The 23,489-nt window shown below is 40.3% G+C and overlaps 1 protein-coding gene across 2 annotated transcripts; it reads right to left on the minus strand.

The window, feature by feature from the left end:
* Nucleotides 1-242: 242 nt before the first annotated feature.
* Nucleotides 243-23,343, minus strand: NSG1 (neuronal vesicle trafficking associated 1). 2 transcript variants are annotated; one of them, XM_005517843.3, is made up of 5 exons: nt 23,194-23,343; nt 22,666-22,816; nt 18,897-19,013; nt 8,132-8,242; nt 243-2,890 (listed from the first exon to the last, which is right to left on the minus strand). In XM_005517843.3, exons 2-5 carry the CDS (start codon nt 22,792-22,794, stop codon nt 2,690-2,692), a joined length of 558 nt encoding a protein of 185 aa, XP_005517900.2. In that variant the 5' UTR covers nt 22,795-22,816; nt 23,194-23,343; the 3' UTR covers nt 243-2,689. The 2 variants fall into 2 exon arrangements, with proteins under 2 accessions (XP_005517900.2, XP_014117994.2); XM_014262519.2 differs by having other exon boundaries at nt 22,666-22,906; nt 23,194-23,328.
* Between the last annotated feature and the right edge of the window lie 146 nt (nt 23,344-23,489).

Raw genomic sequence — 23,489 nt, forward strand, 5'->3', positions numbered from 1 at the left:
ATTTTTCTCATACCTCTATGATGGAAATATTTTCCAAAAAATAAGTGTGTGCACATATCCATTAGTACATTCTTTTAAATTCCTGTATCAAACATAAAAAAGCCTGTGAAGAAAGCTACAAACTGGAGCAGAGCTAACAAAATTAAAAACAATACTGGTTTTGCCACAGCCACCAACCTGTCCTGTGGAAAGTCCAGCTCCCATCCCAGAGCAAGAGAAAACTGTTACTGTGCAAAAGCATCTACACTGTCTCAGGCGTTTATTTCATCACACCACTTCAGTACATACAGTGATCACTTTGCACATAAATGACCTTTACTTCTAATCCTGTGAAACTACTTAACTCAGAAATCAGCTGGATCTAATGGTAGTAATAATAATAATGAGTCAACGAAAGAGCTTTACGTGTAAGTGAAAAGAGAGAATACAACACAGATTGTGCAATGAAACAGATGGTCTGGGATGCTGGAACAAAGCCAAAGGATAGACAATTAAACTCTTCAAACTACCAAAACTGGGAGCAATTTGTTAACTAAAAAAAGTCTCAAAAATCAAGTGTAAACAAGACTCAATAAACTCCCTCCTGATAAATTAGAGGGAAAATGATTTTGACTTCAAGAAGCATAAACAATCTGTTTCTCCTAGATTGTAAGGCTTACTAATTTTATTGTTTATTGTTACGAGGAGAAAAAGAAGTTGTTTCTCATCAGTATTTACTTATGCATTAAAGTTTTTATTGTCCTAAATTCAAGGGGAGGATTTGTATCGTGAATCATTTCTATTTAGGACAGTCTTGGGAAACAGACCTTTCCATCTTGTAAAATCTGAATGTTACCTACACGTACATAGATATGAAATGCGTGTGTTTTCCCATCTCTCTTCTGAATGTATCTTTCTATATATTCTATGCAATAGGCATCATTCTTATTCCTTACTCTGCACAGAGTGAAAATGTCAAAAGTTTCATGTGAATTAATTATATTCAATAAAGCAGATGCCTGTTAGGAAATGCAAACAAGGTATGGTTTAAAGATGTAACATAAACTTGATATTTTTAGATGCAAAGAAAAATTTGGCACATAGTTTATTGCTTCTTAGGCATTCCACATAACATGATGACTTAATAAAAAGCCTTTTACAGCTGCAATGTGTAATGCACATTTCCTATCGAATTTAGAGCATTGAGTCATAATGGTTATTTTTGCTGTACTGGGATGACAGGCTTCTGCTGGAGAAAAACAGACATAGAGCTGACCACATTTGTTCTACTACAGAGCTTGAGAAACAGCCTATACTGATGTTTTCCCTTAATTTTTGTACAGACTCTACCAAAAAAAAAGGAACTTTTGACATGTCCACTCTCTCTTGTCCCATTCAAGTTACATGAAAAAAAAGGCAACTTGCTCAGATGCTTCACACACTTTTGTATGTTAAATTAATAAGATGTCTTTATATAATGTATATTTAAGATTTATAATAAAAATGAAAACATGATTTCACACAAAGAATAGGTAAGTTGGTAATTACAATGGAACTTTAACGTGCACCCACAATACTATGTTCCTCTACGTCTTTTCCCCTCCCAAGCCATACACAAACAGTTCTACTCTTCACTCCCTTTCTCATGGAGCTCTAACAGCCAGTTGTGGTATCTAATAGGCTACTGTTTCACTTGTGATGCTCCATGTTTTAAAAAGTATCAACTGCAAGCCATACATAAACAGAAAGTTCTTTCTAACTAATAAAAAGGGGAAATGTGAATGTCATACAGGAGGAAATTTAGACATTACTCCTTCAGCCGTATCCAACAAATGACATAGTAGACTACATGTACTGTGAATAGGCTTTCTGCCTCTTTAGTATGATCAAAAGATGTAATTTCTCATTAGAACATCCTGAACTGTGTATTTTTTACACTATCCTCAACACCCACCACTAAAACTGCCTGTGTTTTTCCATAATATCTAGTTTGTGTTTCAGTGCACATCCTTACCAAGATGCTAAAGCCACAGTGGAAATGCAGTTAAATCCTGTTGACAGCAATAAGAAAACATTGAGCATGCCTTGTTGCAGAGAACTTCATTATCACAAAAAACAGTAAAGGAAATGTAAGGAAAAATGTGACCTGACAGATTCTTTCTCCATACAAGTCATTACATTATGCCCCGATGTCAGTGCTGACTATCATTCTTGCTTGAGCCCAACCTAAACATCACTTACAGCTTTCAGCTAAACAAGAGATCACTCTAGTTATGGCTGGGGTGTTTCGGTTTGCAAAATGACAAAGAATTCAAAAACTTAATAAATTCAGTATCTGTTCAGACAACAGAACACATGATTTATCTAAGGTCCAAGTCCTGAAAATCCAGTGACAAAATCTATCAGTATCCAATAAACTGCAAGAACATATCTAACACTGGATTTTTTTTTTTTAACATTGAAAATGGTGTCAAAGCTCTACAGCAATGCTGATATGCACCTGGGGTTATGCCCATGAATGTTCTGCAGCAAATTTTTGTTTTCACTTTTTTTCTTTTTTTTTTTTTGCAAAGCAGTATCAGCAAACAGAAGCAGTTACACCATAAACATGAGTAACCTCTAAATTATCCATAATTATATTTAATGAAAAGTTCCTTGAAGTCCCTTAGTTACCTTCAAATGACATAGTTTTAATAATTAGCTTATCATACTAAGCTGATTTCTCAGCAGCTTCAGTCTCCTGTTCAGACAGTTTCTCTTCTGACAGTACTGTCATCCACGGGGACACGGAGCGCGTGATGGTTTGTTTGGCCAGGTTGTAGTGGTTTATGACTGTGTAAAATTTCCCTCGAGCGCTGGAGTCTTGTTCAGAGTAGTAGTTTTCCAACCCAGCTGGAATGCACTGATTATTCTGAAAAGAAAATCCATTGCTTAGATTTCAGATACAGGCCCCACCCCCACATGAAGCAGGTTAGGGGTTTTTTATCCTTTTCCTTTTAGTCGAAGCCGATAGTCACTTTGTGACTAAAGATGCAACGTACAGTAATTAACTACAGTATTGTCCTACTGTGTTCAAAATGTTCTTCCCTGCAATCCTTAAACTACTTGTGCATTTGCCAGGGAAGACCAATCTGGGTATATATGCCAGAATAATTAATATACGAGAAATGTGCTAGCCTAAAATTATTTTTAAAAGTATTCAATCTCCAGTTCCAGCCACATTTTGCTGTTTATTCCAGCCCACCAAATTCCAGCTGTTTGGTTTACAATTACAGCTGTCCATATCCTACTGTTAGATTAACTTCAGGCAATTTACCCTGGCGTTGGCAGTCTGAGGGACAGGAATTAATACAGATCTATTGGTGCCAAGGTATGAACAGTTTTACAACCCAGCAGCTCACATTATAGGGAAAACTCCGTGGGTGGCCAAGCGTATGTGCAAGTGTGTATACACATACAAAATACTTCACTCCCAATTGTCAGAAAGATGTATCCAACAGCAGGCTTTTAAAAAGCTGTCTGGAGCTGTGAGACTACATTATATCATTTCCAAGACTGCAAGAGCACTAAATAGAACCTATTAGATGCTCAGAGCTTAGGAAAGGGAACTAGATTATTTAGAGAATAAAATAAAAGTCGAATCCATCTTGCTGTCATCTTAAAAGCCAAAGTGAATGTGCCTGTGCAGTTGCAGGTATTGTTTGTTGCAGGTATAATCCAGGAATTCTTCCAGTCACAGTGCAGGAAGAGCCTACAGAGCAGCTCGTTGCACTGAAGAAAAAAGTTACTTAGACATATACTGTGACCTCCAGGTTTTGGCCCAGAAAGTCTTGGGGTCTCTCTTGCCACACTGGCCAGTCCAGGCAGTCTTGCATTATACTTCAACATTTTAGGGCAGTCACCTGAGAAACTGAATTGATTTGTAAGCTAGAAGTAGCTGCAGTTTGAGGAAAAAGTTGTTTACACATTTCTACTCTGGCTGTTTTAAAAAGAAATAGAATATTCAGTCTTCTTGCCTTCAGAACCCGAGGACCAAAATTTGTAATACTACAGCACAGCAGCTTTGAACTGCTACTGTTCTCCTACTCAGCAAACAAAATTTTATATTGGGAATTTCTCAGCAGAAAAACACATGCAAAATTCCATGGGTTTTAGGACCAGATTCCACCTTAAATGTGTTTACATTTAGTTCTGAGTTTACTTTTGTCCATGTCAAAAAAAAAAGAGGCATAAATAAGCACAAGTAACAAGAGTTTCAAATGGTTTTACATCATAAAGCAAAAGATGAGTCAAGACCCAGCAGACAGTCTTAGCTTAATACAAATTTTGCTTCCTAAAAAGGCTAGCATGAAAATATCATCAGAAGGTATGAAAGAATAAATACTTGCCAAAACAAGAGGCACACAGGTAGTCTTAGAACCTGCCTGCCCCTGATAATTCAATCACTTGGCACATGTGATGGCTCAAAGATGCCTCGCTGTCACAAGACAACAGCCCTCCCACAGTCAGCACCTCAGCGGCTCGAACCATGGGTGTGACAGAAGCCTCAAAGTGTGTCAGACTCACAGGAGTGCCCAGAGTTTCCACAGGCACCCTGGTTCCATTTATCCGTAATCTTTTGTCAAGGCAACAGCCGGGGCAAGTGTCCCTCACAGTTTTGTTACAGTAGCACCACAAAGCAGATGGGATTCAGCCCTGGCTAAACAGCACCTGTATCTGTTCCACACTCTAAGTCAACAGAGGCTTTTCCATGCTCACAGGCAGTGTATTTGCCAGCTGCAAGACTGGGACCTAGATCATCAAAACATAATCCAAGAATATGGAATAGAGCTATTTGATATGCATATTCATATACATCAACCACGTTGTCTTCTGGAAGTATTATCCATGTTTTATCTGGGATAACTGATACTACTTCTGATGTGATAAAATGACTAAGAAGCACACAGACATATTTGTGGTGAGTATTTCACTCAGTCATGGGGTGTAACCACAATTCTAAATATTTAAAGTGGGGAAAGGAACACAATCCATTGAACTAATGAAATCTGCCAAGGAAATTCAAGTAAATACAATTATTACAGCTGAAGACAAGCCAAGATTACTGACAGTCTGGAAAAAAGCTACAGAATCTTGTGTTGCCTTCAGAAGCTATTTGCTTTGTAGCAGGCAAAAATTACTCAGTTTTGGGTTTTTTGTGGGGGGGAGGGGGGAACTTGTAGTCATAAACATGCAAAAAAAATCTGACAGAAGAGACTAAAGAAACACATCAGTTTCCCTCTTGACTGCATTTTTGCTCCTGGGATTTCATGCTTCTAGAAGAGATGGGAAAACTTCTCATTTACTCACTGCCCCTTGTGTATTGCCTAAGGACAGCCCCTTGGCTTAGTTCCCAGTCAAGGCAAGCCATGCAGCACTCAGTGACTGAGTGATGGGAACTGCTGCTGATTCTTACCCTGCCATTTCCCTGAGACTTTTCAGCTATGCAGAACATTTATTTCCATCCTTTTTATTAATTTCCATGGTTCCCAGGTGAGAGAAGAAGAAAGGCCATGAGGAGAAACTGGGATGCTCCAGAGTGACTTTGCCAGTCTTTTTTTCATAACCCTTCTATTTTGGAAATTAGTTACAGGCTATGGCCTTTGATGCCAGAGAAAGCCCTGGTTTCCAGTTTGTTTCTGGTTGAATTAAGATGATTCCTTTTGTTCCTTTGACATGAAGACCCCAGCGGTATTCACTTATAAATAGTATTTTCTGTCACATTAACTTTGCTGGGTCAGTAATTCACAATTTAACAGATGATGGTGTGGTCTTCAATGTACTGAAATGACTTTGTTGTTCTGTCCACAAGTCTGTCAGAACGCAGGTGCTTTGGCAACAAAAGCTAAAGGGTAACAGATACGGTACAGAAAATACTGAAACCCTGGGGAAATTCTTCAGGATCTAAGTGCACTCAGGTTTTCTGTGGTGAGTCTCACCAGTAGGTTCTGATGAGTGCTCCAGAGAAGCAATCTGCACAGCAGCAGTACTGAGGCTGTCTCAGAAAGCTTGAGCAAGCACAGAAATAACACTGCTGTACAAAGGAAAAGGAGCACCTTTTTAAGCACACCTTCATGCCCTGGAGGCGTAGTACAGCAGAAACCTTTGGAACTGTTCCATGTATGAGAGCATCAAAGCAGAGAAGAGTGAGTCTGACTCAGAGCTGTGGTTAGCTCAGCCTTTATGCAGAGATTCCTGCAGTACCAGGCTTCCTGAGGCAGGCACACCTTTGCCCTTAACCAAGAAGTCACATCAGCGTCTAAAACCTGGGAACATCCAGGCCAGAGAATGTTGCTGAGTCCACCTGAAACAAGAAGCTAGTCCACAGAGACAGTGGTCACAAGGTGACAGACTTCATGTTCCCTAGGACATCTGTGCCAAGTTATGCCATCACATATCATGGGCTCTCCCAAAAAAAGACTCAAATAAATACGAAGTCACCTTAACAGTGGGAGTTTTTGGGCCTTGTGTCATTTGCCAACATCCTGATCCTGTTGAACTCTTTCTTAAAAGAGTTACATGAGCAAAGATGCTGTGTCTCCTGGCATTATGCCATCAAGCAGCTGGAAACAAAACACCACCTCCAAGAAAACCATGAGGAGAGTAACCATGATGCAGCCTGTGTACGTGCTGCACCTTTAAAACAGAGCAGGAGCTATGGGACTTTCTGCCTAACTTCTGTCCCAAAAACACAGGACCCAAAAGGGAGAAACACAACCAGACTCAGGTCACAGGGCAACTGAAATATAGCTGAGAAAGTGTTCTTTCCTTAAGTATTTGTGACACTGGCAGGAAAAGCCACAAGAAGCCAGAAAGCTGCAAAGGAGCTCAAAGGAGAGGACAGCTTGGTAAGAAAGGAGGCAGAAGCAGGAGGCTGTCACTAGACGTGATCACACAGGAACATGTAACTGGATGTTCCTGTCAAGTCAGGATCACATCATGACAGACAGTCCATATTCCAAACTGCTCAATGCAAAGAGAAAGCTTAGGGGGAAAAAAAGGCCTATTGTCCCCCGCAACATGAACACAGAGGGGTTTCAGTGCCTGTCTGAGGCAACACAAAAAGCCAACAGCAGAACCAAAAGCTGCATCTCCTGAGTTACAGCCAAGTATTCTAGCCACAGTATATTTTGCCCTTGAGCAAAGGGGAAGCAGTAACCAACTGAATGCTCAAGCCTAAATTAATCCAGAAGGGCATCACTGATTATGATTCTGGACTAGATTCTTGTAAGATATTTATATGTTTCAAGTGACAGATAAAATTCTGAACAGGATTGTTGAGGAGTGCTGAGGCAACCATCCCTTCTTAAATCCTTTTGAAATTCATACTGGGTACCCATTTGATTTATTACATAACTAAATATTAAAAAAACTAAAGGGAAGAATGCCATTATCACTGGTACTTTTCTTACCTAATTACAGCCAAGTTCAACTCTGCTAAATTTACAACTGGGAAGTCAATGTTAATTTTCTGACTTTCAGCCCAGGTCATAGCAAAGGAGCCAGCACCACCATCTCACACAAATAAAGTGAGCCCAGCCTCCCTTTTGGTTAGAACCAGTATTTTTTACAATAAATGTGTTTTCCCTTTTTTGGCATCACTTTTGGCAGTAGGGCTCGAAGGTCACTGTTCTAGAACAAGAAGTTCTACCTACAAAAATAACCCTGAAGTAACTCTACCACTCTCAATGAGAACATCACTCTACTTTTTCTTTGACACATATTCCAGATTTTTTCCTCCACATTTTATAATTTTCTTATTTCCTAAGACACAGTAATTTAGAGGAATGTGCAACATTAAACCATATGACCCATAAATAAGGGGTTTGTCCAGATAACTGCGGGTGAAGCAAGTCTGAAAGACACCAGTGTTTAGACTTTTGCTATATTTTCAATGTTTAAAGCATTAGTAAAATAACACTATTAATACTCTGCCATAGTACAACTTCAATTATAAATTACAAAGCAAAAGCATAGCAGGAAGTACACTAACCTACCTATGTAAAGAAACACTAAATCTGTGCAATACAGCATGCCTTAATCAAGGTTATGCCTTAAACAACACAGAGTATTACATACTCTACTGGTTTTCTAGAACAGATATACAGTTTACCTTGAAAACAAATCCTTCTGGACAGGTATGATCATACTTGTAAACCTTGTAGACTACCAGAAATACAACACACGTTAAGAATGCGAGGGCAAAAAGGACCAGCACAGTTACCTGTAAAGAAAAATAAAACATGATTATATTAGTAATGCACTGCTTATTCTATTGCTGCTTGTTACTGCAGGCAGCAGAAGTCAGCTGTGAATGCACTTTACAGTAAAATCAAGCAAAAGGATAAAACCAGCTGCTTAATTATTGAGGGAGAACAGAGAAGCAGCACGTAAGTGCTTCTCCCCTTCTCAGAGAAGAAAGTGGATCATCTGGGCAGTGGCCCGTTGCCTGTGTACTGCAAGGCTTTTTTTGACTGCATTCCTGTTGAAGGCACATGAGGCCAGGACACACCAAGGTAGCTTGTGTCTGCTGTTTTTTCACTATGTGGATGATGTAAGTCTAAGTCTTGTCTATGTCAGCTGATAAGCATGTTTGCTTTCCCTGTGCCTGTCCAGAGTCAGGTGATAATAAGTTAGCACAGGTGTCATGCAGAGGTGACTTTCAGGGCATGGAGAAAGTAATGTCTGCGTTCTCTTGCTAGGATTAGAGTTTGTTGCACTTGCTCTGAACTTAGAGATAGTTACACCAGTAGTCTGCATTCTAGGTTGCTCAATACTCGTTAATTTATAGGTTGAAACAGTACTACTTCATCACACAGAGCCTGTCCAGGAGTAGTTCACTGCCAGATCCGTAAGGAAATACACCACATTCAACACTGGGCTGGCCTCCAGGAGTTGTGTGGCACCTCTTTCCACAGTGCTCACAGAGAAGCCATTACAGCCTTGTGTGGCTTTTCACCATGTCCTTCAGCACCTCTCTGCCCCTGAACCTGGGCTGTAGAGAAGGCCAAGACACATCTTAAGACAAACCTGAAATCAGGGTCAGTATCAAGCTAACCTTTCCCAGGTACAAACTCTGAGCAGCTGGACACCAGCAGCCTTCTGGTGTGTCACGAGACAGAATTCCCTTTAGAATTACATCACCCATTGACAAGAAAAAGCACAAAATTTTGTCCAGCAGTTACAGTACAAAGTTTTCTAATTCAGACCCATTTTTGTGGAAGGTGTGAACTGAGCAAATAGCATTCACTATCTGGGAGAGTATCCCAGATGTGTATTTTTATTATTCTAAAACTGCTACTGATAGACAAATTAGTAGGTCACGCAGATTACATAGTAAGAGAGATAGAGATGAATTTTCTTTTTGGCAAGTTAGAAAGAAGCAGGCATGTGCTACAGCATAAGAAACATTAATAAACAGAAACAAGCAAGATTATATGATTCATTTTTTGAAAACTATGATAATTTGATCTAATATTATCTAAATTTTAAAGTAAGATAAGTAAACCAGCTACATACACCTCCTGAAAAGAGAACTTAGGCATATCAGGGTCAATTACTTGAAACAAGAATAATCTGGTATTTGAAAAAGCAAAAACAACACATATTATAGCTTTGCCTCTTGGTAAAAACAAACACCATACACCCGCCCTTTTGATAAACCTCTGAACTAAGAGAGTTTGCAACACTGCAAACTGTGTATGGCAGTAGTATTAGGACATTTCAGGACAACAATAAACTTAAGGGACTTCTCATCCTGTGAAAGCAAATCTCATCATGGGCAGACAACAGAAAGTGCTATATTTCGTGGCTGAAATAAGGTTTCATTTTTTTTATTGTGTGTTGCTGAAGCCAAGGATTTAGTTAAGTCAAGGATTTTTGATATAAAGAAAATAAGCAAAAAAAGGGAAGGGTGAAGTAGAGGCAAGGAAAACTTCAGATCAAAAAGTAATTTAGCAGGAGAAATGTAGATATTAATGTAACAATAACAAGTGAAATGAGACATGGAGCAAAGGATCTTTCTGGTTATAGCAACGTGTTCAGTTTCTCAACAGTCACCGATTACAAAAAAAAAATAATTCTTAATTAACCTCTGAAAACTTCACATTAACAACAATTTTTGTATCTACTTAGTCTTTCTCCAAGTTTATTACTTGTTTGGGTAGACAAAAAAATATGGATAGCTTACTCTATCTTGCCAACTTTGTATGTTCTCCTTACATCTCCCACGCCTCAGTATGTCCTGCATGAATCCAAGAGATAAAGTATATTTTCACCTTCCTTTCTGGTCATTCTCTGTGGCCCAGTTTAATAACAACCAGCATAACACACACACGTCCCCATTCCTGACCCCCTTACACCCTAGCTCAGCCCTTCATTTAGGGTTTTTATCAGGCTTCTGACTCCTCACAGCCTTCAGCAAGGGCTGCTCCCTTTAGGAACACAGGCCTGTGACACAGAACATGGGCATCAGGCAGAACTGCTGTGGCACAGATCCCCTCAGCTCGCATTTGTCTCCACCACAGATAGGAGCTAAGAGTTTGAAATGTTTTGAACAACATCCTCAAGTCCCAGAGTATTTTAACTGTACTTCCTGGCCCTTCTACCAGCAGCCAGTAGTAGAACTGTAATTCTGGGAAATGTTATTTCCCAGCTGTATCCATTCTGATACATAGATAAGGTCCCAGGAACATACTGAGACAACATGAGACAAGCTGTTTTGTAACTGAGACTAAATGTTAAGACAGTAATAAAAAACTGTATTTCCACAATTACTGCAGGATCATTCTTCAAAGCTTCAAAACTGCTCTGAGAAGTAACTGTGTTTTTAAAAGAAGATAAAAGCCCAGTGTTGTGTTGATTGCTGGGGCCTGGCAAGTTGCAGAGCCATGGCCTCAGGGGTGATTTGCTGAGACCTGTTTTCAGTGCCAGTGTAGAGCTGTGAGTTCTCACTGCTTTTACAAGTTCTTCCATTGCCACACAGTAAGCCATGGGAAGAGTTCTCACGGGTTCTGCTTCAAAAATCTCACAGAATTTTTCTCGCTCACTTACTGTATTTTCTAATGTTACTAATTTTGGTATTAACATGTAAATTTTTACTCTCATTATCTCCAATGATTTGCAATCACACTCCATTTGCAAATTCCTAATCAAGTAAGCTCTTGTCTCCTTCCTATTAGGAGAGAAGCTCCCTTCTCATACCATCCTTCAGGATACCAGTAAGTTCTATTTAAGGACAGTTGCAGATAAAAATGGCACAGATGGAATCTAGCAATGGACTTCTTTCCAAGGTGATTGCCATCACCTATTAATCCAACCCACTACTCCCTTTTAAATTGAATATCCATTTCTTTCTTCTAATAGCCTAATAGAGTTTTTCTTCACTCTCATAATAAGCCACCACTGATGGTCCACAATGGTCAGATCCCCATGTTCATTTCTGAACCTGAGGCAGTCAGCTTCTCTCCCTGCACTAGCACAGTGCAACCCTACCTCTGTGCCTCACCTTCTGAGCCCTCTCCACACAGATTCTTTTCAGAAATAAAAGCATGAAAAAAGAGAAGGAAACAAGCAGCTCTTCAGACCACAAGCAACCAACACCCAAAGTTGTCATTTTATTGCTTTCTTCCAAAGCAGCTTTGTACACTCACTATAAACTACAGTTATTCTCTTCTTACCAACACATTATTTACAACTTGCCCTCTTCCTCAGGCAAGAGCAGCTGCAATGCATGCATGAGCACCACTCCCCTTCTTCTGGAAGGAAATCTTGAATCTCCTTTCTTGTGGTAGCCAGCTGGCAATGCAAGACCCCACACAGTACAAGCAGAAGTCTTGTGAATTACTGTGATCATTCACTGCCACATACATCCTGCAGAACTCCAAGGTGACCGTCACACCTCAAAAGCAATGGGCTTTTAAAATACTTTTCTTGAAGTAACTATAAGATAGGAAAAACAACCATTTCTTTTAACTAGGAGTTCAAAGTGTGATTTTGATTTCATCTTGAGTGTGGCATTTAAAGTTAGTTTTAAGGGGATCTGGCAGCAAAATGAAGCGAACAGAAAAGATGACAAGATATTATGTATGTGGCAGATTTTTGAATAGATTCTAAGCGAAGAGCAGAAGAAGGACAATGTCTAGCCAGAAGCCATTAGAGTAATCGAAATGAGAGATGACTAATGAATGAACTAAGCATACCCACAGCAAAAAAAACTGTCTTCAGACTCTGTAAGCAGTTAGCTGAACAAATGAAGCTCACCATATCTGACAACTACACTACCATGTAAACAGCTTGTGCAAAGGCCTTTACCATAAGATCTAGCAGATCTTCCCCATCAGTCCATGCTACTTTGCCTCAACTGTGAAAGACTGCAAGCCATATTTTCTCTGTCTGGCTACTGCAGTCTCCTCCTTCCTCACTCCACTAATGTTTACTTGGACCATCCTTTTTAATCAAGCTGAAATACTACAGCAAAATTCATCAACTGCACCAATACTGCCTGCTTCTCTTCACACCCTTTCCTGGTCGTATTTCAAGGCATGCACAAGTCTACCCTTTTTGCTCCTCTCAGCTCCACCCATTTTGCTGTTTATTTTATCAAACTGTCCCACTAAAGCCTGGGTGCCATCCATTTCTTCTCTGCCTTCATTTCTACTAGTCTAATGCCTCCTCTTGCCTGAGATTCTTTCATTAAGCCACTCATACTGTGCTGTTCTGCACCACACTTTCCTTCATGCTTTTTCTTCCATCAGCACACAAACCCATGTAGAAGCATTCCTGTTATTAAAAGAACTAATAACAAGATATACCATGGTTTTCACTGCTCAGTCACTGGCTCTTGGTCACATGTCATCTCTGCTCTACATCTATGCATTATCTATTTAAACTGCAGCCTCTTGGGAACACAACTTTCATTTCTGATTGGTTTGTGAAGTGTGAGGCATAGACTTGCTGCCAGCACTGAACAAGAAGTGTGAAAACATACATTTACAGAACACCTTTCATAGGAAATGATTTATAGCCAACTAATGTTTTGCTCACCAGTAAAATGCAGTGGGTGAAATGCTCTGGGGTGAAATACAGAAACTCTGTACAACCACTTAGGACAGGAAATTAAGATTATTGCTATGCAATTTAAACTACAAGAGAATTTTAGGCAGACAGCCTGTAATTACAATAGTTTGTGTCTGGCTACATCCCACAGACAAAAATTCATAAAACACTGCATTGACTTTCTTGCTAATGGCCATGACCTCCAATTCACCTCTCTCCACTAAAATCCTGCATCTCCACCTACAAAATGCCCTATACCAGCACACTGGAGAACACAAAAATCGGCTTTCCACTTATCACTGCTTTTGCTAAATTATGTCCTTGTTTGCTATTACCTCAGACTGACTCTGGAAGTTTAAATGAAAAACATGACTGAAATAACACACTCAAGGATTAAGAAATGTTCATCTTGTGGGAAATGGCAATGTGAAAGAGCAAAAAGGAACATTCACATCTATACATGCAATATTTGACTCGTATTCATTTACAGAGCAATGCAAATTACATAGAACACCCTGGTGCAGTACCCTGTACTTGCTATGGGAATATACAGAATGACCAGACACTCCAAAAGACAACCAGGTGCCTTGTTTCAGAAGAGTATTTCTAACATTACATGTCATGTTTAGCTGTATGACTGGAATCCATCTACTAAATTCAACTTCTTCACCACAACATTCCCATCAAAACTTGTGCTCAAAGAGGACAATCGTTTGGGGGCCAATTGTACAGAAAAAGCAGCTGAAATCGTAACACTGTCCTTCTCAAACAGAAATGACAAAGAGGCGAGAACTGTCTTGGATGCTTACCTGGTGATGAGTGGGAGTAGCAGCAAAAAAGGCAAGCAGATTCATGAGGACAGGAACAGAAGAGAAGCTACAGAACCAGAGCTTATTAACAGCAACAGTGCAAGACAACAGGACCAGTCTACAAGGGAATTGATTAATGAAACCTGAGGGACACACTTACACAAAAACAGGTTAACAAGGTCACTGGCCTTGAGATCCTAGAACTGCAGCTTGGATCAGCTGTTCACAGCAATGCTCCTGTCATCTTCTATCACACAGCATCCTATATTCTGCTTAACAGCAGGGATCTGAGGAAGCAGTTCCAGAAACCCTGTGGCACCAAGATAAGAACCTTACTACCATACAAATCCAGAAGATATTACTGAGGCCAGGAAAAAGGCTGCATAATGTTATTACAGGAGAGGAAAGGTTATTTAAGTGATGCATCTGGAGAGATCCAAAACTTCATCTTCTGTGAAGAATCTCTTTTTCAAAGAGAAAATATTCTCTTTTCCATTCCAAAAATTCATCTTCTGTGTCACCCATGTGACTGGTTCTGTTCCAGTAAAAGGATTTCTAATGGAGATAGTGGCAGAGGACACCTGTCTTATAGCAAGGAAGCTGTGTTAAGCATCCACTCTACTTAAATCTTCCAGCTCTGACTATAAAAATTCCTTTCAACCAAAAGTTTAGCAGGAGAACTGTCAATGTCATATCAGAAAATATAAAATATTAAAAAAAGAAAAAGTGACAGTTGCCATGCAGTGCCTTTACTTACATCATTGTTACATTGGAAGAACAACCTCCTTTATTTTTTCTTATTTGAAGTAGTAATGACAAAAATTTAAAGCCTGCCAAACACTTATACTTGTGAGCAACTTTAATCCTGTGAGTACTTCCACTGGAGAAACAGAACTACTAATGACAGTAAGTACCTGTCACTCTTCCAGCACTGACAGACACAGAAACTACCTGTCAAGTGATACCTGTACAGGAATCGGCTGAGATCTCCTGCTCTTAACAGACTTTTAAAGTGTGAGCAAAGAGCTACTCAACACACAAAGTAATCACACAGCAGCAAAGAGAGAACCGTTTTCCTTTTCTCTGATTATTTTTGCAGCAATAATAATCACTGGCATTACTAAGAAGAGGTACAAAAGTGTTGAGGCAGAAACACAGTTTGAAGAATGCCCCTTTAAGATAGGAAAAAGCCCAGAACAGTTAGATATATGTTGCATACATTGTTGCAGTCTTAAAGTGACCACGTAAAAACTGCAAGAACTGATCTTGAAGTTTCAATTCCTCTTCCATAACCTCATACAGATATTTCAACAGCTGCTTGCTACTTGATAGTTCAGTTTTCATGGTCTTAGCACAGAGATAAGCCTGAGGCTTTGGCTCTGCAGTTAGATGTATGTAGAGATGTCAAGGCTAAAGTCAGAAGTGAACTGCCTTTGAACAGAAACCAAAGGCTGAAGACATATCAGAGCTTGGGTTGATTAAAAGGCTTGAAATTTATTATGAAAAAACAGTTTTTGCTTTCAAAATACCTCTAAATGTTCTTTATTGAGGTTTTCTCAAAGTTAGAAACAGAAGTCATGCTTTGCTACAACAGATTTTTTTTTAAATTGGTCTGTTTGTACACAACTGCCAGCTGTAGCCCAATCAGTGGGTGCCAGAATAGACATCCTACTACAGAATCCAACTGGAGGTTGTACAAACATTGCTCTGTCACAATGGGGGAGGCGAAGGCTTGGTCTTGGGTAACTCAGACCATCAGTTTTCTTCTGCCCTAACTCCCTCCTGTGTCCTAATTTACAAGGCCCCTTTGTTGAGTGGATACTTTACAAGACAGAAAAATCTGCGTTGTTCAAAGTTGCTTTCCAGATGTGAAGAACCAACTCCCCACATCAGCCTACATCAAGACTTCTGTTTCTCAGTGGGATATAATCTTAAGTGAAAAAATCACATCTTCCTTGGTGTGGTTAGTGCCATAAAAATAAAGACAACAGGGTTCTCAGAATCAGGAAATCTTCACATTCTTTTGAGAGATTCTGATTTAAATTCAGAATGTGGCTTCATAAAGGAAAATTATACCTGCAGTTTTCTTTGAAAACATTCTCAGCTCTGTTATAATAACTGTGGTAATGTGAATTGAATGCAGAAAAATACATTTTATAGTTGATTATTCACCAGGTGCTAAAACACCAAATTATCTACATGACATATGCACATGCTGGAGTGACTTCATTTGTTATAATGTGTAACTTCTCAAGAAGAACAGCTTTAGATGATCTGCACTGCTGAATCCCAGAAATGCAATCTGCTTTGTCATTATTTAAGAAGTACATCCAAGAATACACATGTGAATTATTTGTAAATATGCCTGACTGACTTGCTTTATTTTTAGCACAACACTTGGGCTGTGTCTTGTGGAAAGCTTGTGCAGTGGTGATGTACCATACTGAAGTCATTAAAATGGCATTTGAAAGTTTTTTCATGAACACAAGCCAAAGTCAATATCTCACCAGCTAAATAATTCATTTCATAATTATAGCAAATATTTAATTTTCAAACAAATATCTTTTTGCTCTCTCAAAATAAACAGCACAAGTTAACATGATGGTTCACAATTAATAAGGACCCAGGAGAAAACCTCACACAATCAGTACTTTTCATCTACATATTTATGAAATGTTATCAACTATTCATGTATTATTTACTACTGGGAGTGGTGAATACAGCAATCATCCCTGCTGGAGAACTAGTCAGTTTTTTTTAAAATGATGCAAGCAGCATAATTCAATTCTAAAATTGTTATATAGATATTAAAGGACATTTTTAGGACGTGAATGTTCTGCATGAACATTGTTTTCAATTAACTGAATCAAAATTTTCCTAACTGATCAATCCCCATACTCTTCTTTGGAAACCTAGACTTAGAGCCACAATGTGAATCACTCTGAAATTCCCAAGAGATACCACATCTTACAGAAACCTCTCTGATGCAGTAGTTACCTAGCAGCAAAACCTAGCAACCCTGTAGTATGAGATTAATCCCAGAGTGATCGTCATGAAGTAATATCTAAAGGATATTTTATTTAAGTATGCCATCCACAGGTATATAAAAATGCAATGCAGAAATCCTCAGGCTTTTAGCTGTTCAGCTACACAAATTAGAAAAGACTACCTAACAGCACAACAAGCTATTTGTTTTCAGCAAGGTCTCATTTGCTCAGCTCTCCCAAAAAAGACAGATGAAACTGCCCAGATTTACAAAAGGATGCACAAGCCTTTTAGATGTAACTAAGATACGCAAAACCCTTCTTTAGCTACAATTTAATGTTTCAGCAATGAAATCCCTTAGTCCCTACTGCTAAACCATAAGTGCAAAGTTTAGGTATAGGCTCTGCTCAGCTGCTTGGAACCAAAGTCCTATAAGGGCACTCAAACTAAAAACTGCCTCTCCTTTCTCTTCAACAACATAGTAAGCATTTCCCAATCTCTTTCGTGTGACCAGGACACACACAAAGACAGCCAGACATAAGCTCTCCTTGTTGTGAGCTGTCCATTTGCATTTACCCTACCCTCACCTGAGAGGAAGGGGATTACTCTCAAGGACTGGTAGTAGGGTGCCAGGAGAATAAAGAGAGAATGTGAGTCAGAATGTGGCATCTTCCCTGAGGAATGGGATGTCCTTGCCCCAAAACAAGGAACAGGAAAAGCTGGAACTAGGTTTCTTACCTCCTCAGTAAAACCCTACTGCACCCCATAACATCTCTTCTGCCTGGGGTGGTTCCCCACACAGCTGACTGGGAACCTACATGCTTCAATGTATGGCTGAAGACTCCACCAGGTGAATGGCACTTAAAACATTTGTTGCAGCAACATTCTGCAAAGTTCCTTTCCAAATATAGTCTAACCCCTCCCTGAGCCTTCACTTTGTTTGTTTAGCATGCTCTGATTCCACTGAGAGCTGCATACACACTTCTGAAGGTCAGCATGGGCCTGGGCAGCTTTTAGAGCACTGCTCAGGCACAACAGTACCAAAATCGCTGTGCATGCCCTAAAACTCCTACTGTGCAGACAAAGTTTAGAACTGTGCAATAGAAAGAGAATCAATCCACATCTTTACTGAAACTCTGTATTTTCCCCTCAAACTAAATGTTAGACTTTCCAAAAGTATTTGTGCTTGTACATTGAAGAGTGTGGTTGCCTACTGCATAAAAATGCTTTGGTATCCTTGGGTAAGATGCTAAATTAAAAGCACCAAAAACCTGCAGTCTTACTGTTAAAAGAATAGAGGAGCATGAGCTGAAGTGCCAACTTTCCTGCTTTGCTTTAATTACATAGAACAAGAAAAACCATCCTCTAGTGGAAAAGGGAGAAAGGATACTCAAACCTTGCACCACTTAAGCTCTCACTTACGGGACTAATGAAGGGAGTAATAAGGGTGTGGACAGAATCCGAGTCAGATTCTTGCTGAACTGCCATGTGACAGCAACAGGCGTCACCAAACCATAAGATTAAAGTGGACTGGGAAAACTGGCAGGAAGGAGCTCTGCTATATATCCCTGGGTTGCCAAGTCATATATATAACTATAAAAAATACATAATGGAGTATGACAGTGCTTTTAAGAGAATGGTTTGACCACAGTGATAAATAAGAAGCCAGAAAGAAAATAAATGTTCTGGTGCCTCTTGTCCTTCAACACAAACAGGAGCTTTATCCATGCCACGAGCACTCCCGGTGTGCAGCCCACACACACCCTGGCAAGCCACATTCTGAAACCCCCACACTGCCAGAAATGCCTTTGGAATTCATCTGCCAGTGAGGGATTACAACCAATAATGCTGCAAGATTTGATTTTGCTTCTAATTGTTAAATACTGAACTATTATAACACTGAATTAATTTTTCTCATGTCCACCTATATCCACAACAGGCACTCTGTTATAGCCAGTTCTGACTACAATCAGCAATTGATTCTAAGCACTTCCTGCAAACACAACTGAGTCATTAACATCTGCTTACCTTAAATCTTTCTGAAACCCCTTCAGTGATGCTGATTGTGAATTCAGCTATTTTAGGAGCACGGAACTTTCCCTTCTTGCGATCAGGTTCATATTCTGTTTTTGTTTTGACCACAACCTTTAAGGAAAAGAATCAATCACAAAACTGTTAACAGTTTAGCTGGCCACAAAAACCCTAATTATTCTTTAACTCTTCTTTTATCTGCTTAGAAGTATATCTAGCACCATCCTTCCCCTCCCCGCTTTCCAATTCTTCTTTGAGAGCTCTAAATTATTAAATTAAATAGTATCAATCATCAACTTACCTCTCAAAGTGGTTTTGGTGGACCTACAGCAAGACTGGTTATGCAACAGTTTCACAAAGGTTCAGTTTTTTCATCTGTGGTGAAACTATGCTCTTATACTAGGCAAGGATAGGTCAAATCCAAATCATGGACCTTCCCACTTTGTATAGTTTGAAAATAGCCACCTCCATTTGCTTCAGGAAATTCCATTACTGGAACCTCAAACTGGACACCAACAGAAGATTATTGAAGAGTACCCATAAAATTGTTGCAGATGATGATGCCATGTTCTTTGATGGCAGTATTTTGAGTTTAAAAAAAAAGTGAAATAACCCATGTAGTCTAGTTGCTATTTGCTGTGTGATAGACTATGGCCCTTAGCACTTGTGTTTTTAACATCCAATTTCTGAATTATCAGCTACAAGCAGCAAGATGCAAACAAACCCTTGTGTTAATGAGATTGCTTCAAACACCCAAGGTTCTTCAGTTTATTCCTTGCTACGAACTACTGCTCCCAGCTACACAATTTAGCACCTTACCTGTATTCCCAAAATATTCATTACGTCAGTCGTATCTCTAGTGTTCTCCAAGGCATTCTAATCATACAAAATTTTCACATCCCTAACCTATTTGCCTCATTTTTGTCTTCTGCATTTTTCAGGAACTTTTCCCAAGTATTGTTCTCAAGCTAGGGTACAGTTTATTGTAGTGATGGTGCTATTACAATTTGTTCCATTTCCTCTGTTTTTCCAAGGAATAAACATCTACTCTTTCAGATTTTTAAGAATCAAATTCTATCTTTAGCACAGCCCACAGTATTAATAGCAAATACATTAATCACAGAAAGGCCTGGGTTGGAAGGTACCTTAAAGATTATCTTGTTCTAACCCCATGCCATAGGGAACCCTTCCACTAGACCAGGCTGCTCAGAGCCACATCCAACCTGGCCTTGAACACCTCCAGGGATGGGGCAGCCTCAGCTTCTCTGGGGCCTGTGCCATGGCCTCAGAACCCTCACACTAAACCAATAAAGTTTAAAGCCATTTGTCCTGTCACTATATCCCCTTGTAAATAGTCTCCATCTTTCTGAAATTGAAGATGGTGACACTTCAGGTAGCTAGACAGTGAAATGACAGACTTTGGGTTCCCTTCTTCTCACTTTCCTGAATGGTACCTAGAATGTGTAACTGTACCTAGACTCAGTACCATAATGTTTATTAGACACTTTCACAGCATTACACATTTTTGTTCCGGACATAGGCTTAAAAATTACTTACTTATTTTCAGCTATAATTAGTAAGATAGTAATTATTACCTATTTAATGTTATAGCTGCCCAACAACATCATGGAAGTTAACTGCCCGGTGATTTCTGGAATGCTTTTTAACATTTTAGCTCCCTTCCTCCCCCTTTATGTTGCATAATCTCAGGCAACTCAAATCACATTCAGCTGACACTGAATGTACAGTTCTAACTGCTTGGTTATGTAATGTCTTCTTTTGTTTAACATATCTAAATATGAATTTAAATCACTTCATCCCTTTAATTTAGAAACTGTCAAAATCATCAAATCCTTAGCGCTGTAGTCACTACTGTTCAAGAAGTTATGCTTCACTGCCATGCTGGAGCCTTGCAAGGGAATAATAAGCATAGCTATATGAAGCATGTACTCCTATTCATTATACATGAGTCTCTGCATACTTGAGAATTTGATCTGTGTGTCAATCTTTTCTTAATAGTGTTTCTTTTTTTCACATCAGATGCTCTGCTCCTGCCTTTGAGTCTCTAGCAGCCAGTAAAGAGACACTGACATAACTAACCAGTTAAAGAAGGACACCAGCAGGACCAGTAAATTTAATATTCCCCCTCTATGTTTGCAAAAGGAAAAGAAAGCTAATATACAATTGGACAGTGGAGAGTAGAAGAACCAATCAAATATTCCTTTATTTAAGTTTCTAGCTTAGCTGGACATTTGCTTTCATTGAAGGCAAATGCCATCCGGGTGGGAGGAGTTCTGCCCCACTCTAGTAGGAGCAAAGGTGCTGGCACAGAAGCCCTTGGGTTCAGTACAGAGGCTCTGCTCAGGTTAAAGCTATTACCATGCAGATCTCTCATTCAGACTTGTGCTTAACAGTGCAGGAACAGAACAAATTCCTTTGGTCACTGCTCCTTGGTAATCGGTTACATCCTGTCACCAGCTGGCAGATGTATCAGACACGGTAAGACTTAACTTGTTCTAAAGCCTTAGGGTGTGATTTTGTCCTCAGCTACGAGATTTACACCCATGTAACTGAGGGCATAAAATGGACCCTTAGGGTCCTGAACAGCTGTTATGGCTTATTGCATTTATGCCTGCCAACTGGTCACCCCACACAACACAGAATGGTGTTGATAGCAATTAAAATGGAGGTCACACATTTATTTGTATTGCCTACAAGCAACACTGTACTGAGGAAAATTTTACAAGCTCAAATTCTTTACCTTAAGTTAAGATTATGTGAATTTTTTTGAGGTTTGAGGAATGTATAGTTATCAGTTTAACCAGAAGCAGAATTCAGCTTCTGGAAGACACAAAGTCAAAAATAAAAACTGTATGAAGACCACAAAGCTTTTTATTACCAGATGCATGTGGGAAATTACAAGTAAGAATCCTATTAAAACAGGATACTGAAAACCGTGAAAAACCCTACTTCTGTGTGCCTCACGTGTAGTAGCACCTACTGAATTCTTTATTGTGAGGACAATAAACATATTTACAGGCTCTCAAATCACCTTTCTAAATCTTTAAAATTAAATCCCTAATAATCAAAGCACTTAATGAAGAATGCAGGAAGCACATTTCCCTTCCAACCTGTAAGCAGCTCACTGGACTGACCCCTTCCAGCTACAGAGAATATCTGAATCACCTATTTGGAGGTTTTTGAACAAAATAAATCGCCAAGGAGAAAACTCAATGGCCTGTTCTCATCTCATTGTTTCAGCTTGTCTGGGGTTAGCATTAGTTTCTTACTGAAGCACAGAAGGAAAATGGAAGTGCCCTCCGTTGCTAGTATGCCCATGCCCATCTTACAGAGAAATAAGGCTCTATTCCCCCAGCAGGGGGGCATTTTCTGGACAGAGAAAATTAGTATTATTCACAGAGAATACACAGGACCTTCCAGATACAAGAAAGATACAGAATAGGAAGGGTTATGACAATACAGCATACAGAAACTTGCATTTGTATAGTATATGTTTCATATAGCAACACTGAAACCTCTACATGCTTATTGCTAACATTTCACACTGATTTTTAATGCAAACCACCATTAATGGATTTTCATGAGCTTAGCTGTTTGGGTTTCTCCCTAGAGGAAACAAGCATGCTTTGAAACAGCCCATATTTTTTGTCGCTTCTAAGCTGCTCTTTACCCATAACCTATTCTTTTGTTGTTTGCCTGAGATTTGGGTGTGATTCTCTAGGGTGGAAACTAAAGCCTACTGTACCTTATCAGGAGGTGGGAACTGGAGCTGATTGACATCCAGGGGTGTGATCAGGGGGATGGTGTCAAATCCATCCTCCAAAAGGGGCTGCTTTGTGCTCTTCTCGCTGAAATTATTCCCCAGTTTCACCATTCTTCCAGGATAGAGGGATTTTCTGCTGGCACACACAGGCACACACGCACAGAAATGCAAAATATCAGAAACCAGATTTTTTTCCCAGCCCTCGGGGAACCCGAAATACCTTCTGGAAAAAAAAAAAAAATTAAAAAAAATAATTATGTGTTGGTCACTACGACTCCGTTAGAGTATTAGCATTCTGGGAAGTTCGAACGATGACCACCAGAGCTTCTACTATCAAAATGAAAAAAACCCCGAACCACGGCGCACGCAAAGCAGCACCCCAAACCCCGACACGTCAGCCCGGTGCGGCATCACCCGCGGCATGCGGAGGGCTCGGCATGCGGAGCCCCATCCCCGGCCCCCTCCCCTCCCCGGGGCTCCCGGCAGGGCAGGGCCGCGCTCGCCACTCACCGCCGCGGCTGCCGGCCCTGCCTCAGGGCGCGTCGTTCGGCCGCGGCCGCGCGGCGATGGCGGAGCGGGGGGCGAGGCGGCGGCTCTCCCTCCGCGGGTGGCTCTGGGCGGCCGCGGCGCCGGGGCCGTGACGCAGCCGCCGCCGGGCTGAGGCAGCTCTGGAGCAGCAGCACAAAGGGGCCCCGCGGGGACGAGCGGGCGCGGCTCCCCCAGCCGGCGATGGCGCAGCGGCAGCAGGTGGAGGGGGCGGGGCGGCCCGCCCGGCCCGGCCCGGCCCGGCCCGGCCCCCGCGCCCC

This window comes from Pseudopodoces humilis, chromosome 6 (assembly GCF_049639895.1).
Source record: "Pseudopodoces humilis isolate 2021_Gansu_Grassland_sample_001 chromosome 6, ASM4963989v1, whole genome shotgun sequence".
Taxonomy (NCBI): Eukaryota; Metazoa; Chordata; class Aves; order Passeriformes; family Paridae; genus Pseudopodoces; species Pseudopodoces humilis.

What these genes read in the sequence shown, in the direction of transcription:
- NSG1 (XM_005517843.3), bottom strand. Translation starts at nt 22,794, where the DNA reads ATGGTGAAACTGGGGAATAATTTCAGCGAGAAGAGCACAAAGCAGCCC. An exon ending in AGTTCCCACCTCCTGATAAG is followed by an intron (nt 19,014 to 22,665) that starts GTACAGTAGGCT and finishes TTTTCCTTAAAG; the next exon opens with GTTGTGGTCAAAACAAAAAC. An exon ending in GGGTTTCAGAAAGATTTAAG is followed by an intron (nt 8,243 to 18,896) that starts GTAAGCAGATGT and finishes TTTTCTTTACAG; the next exon opens with GTAACTGTGCTGGTCCTTTT.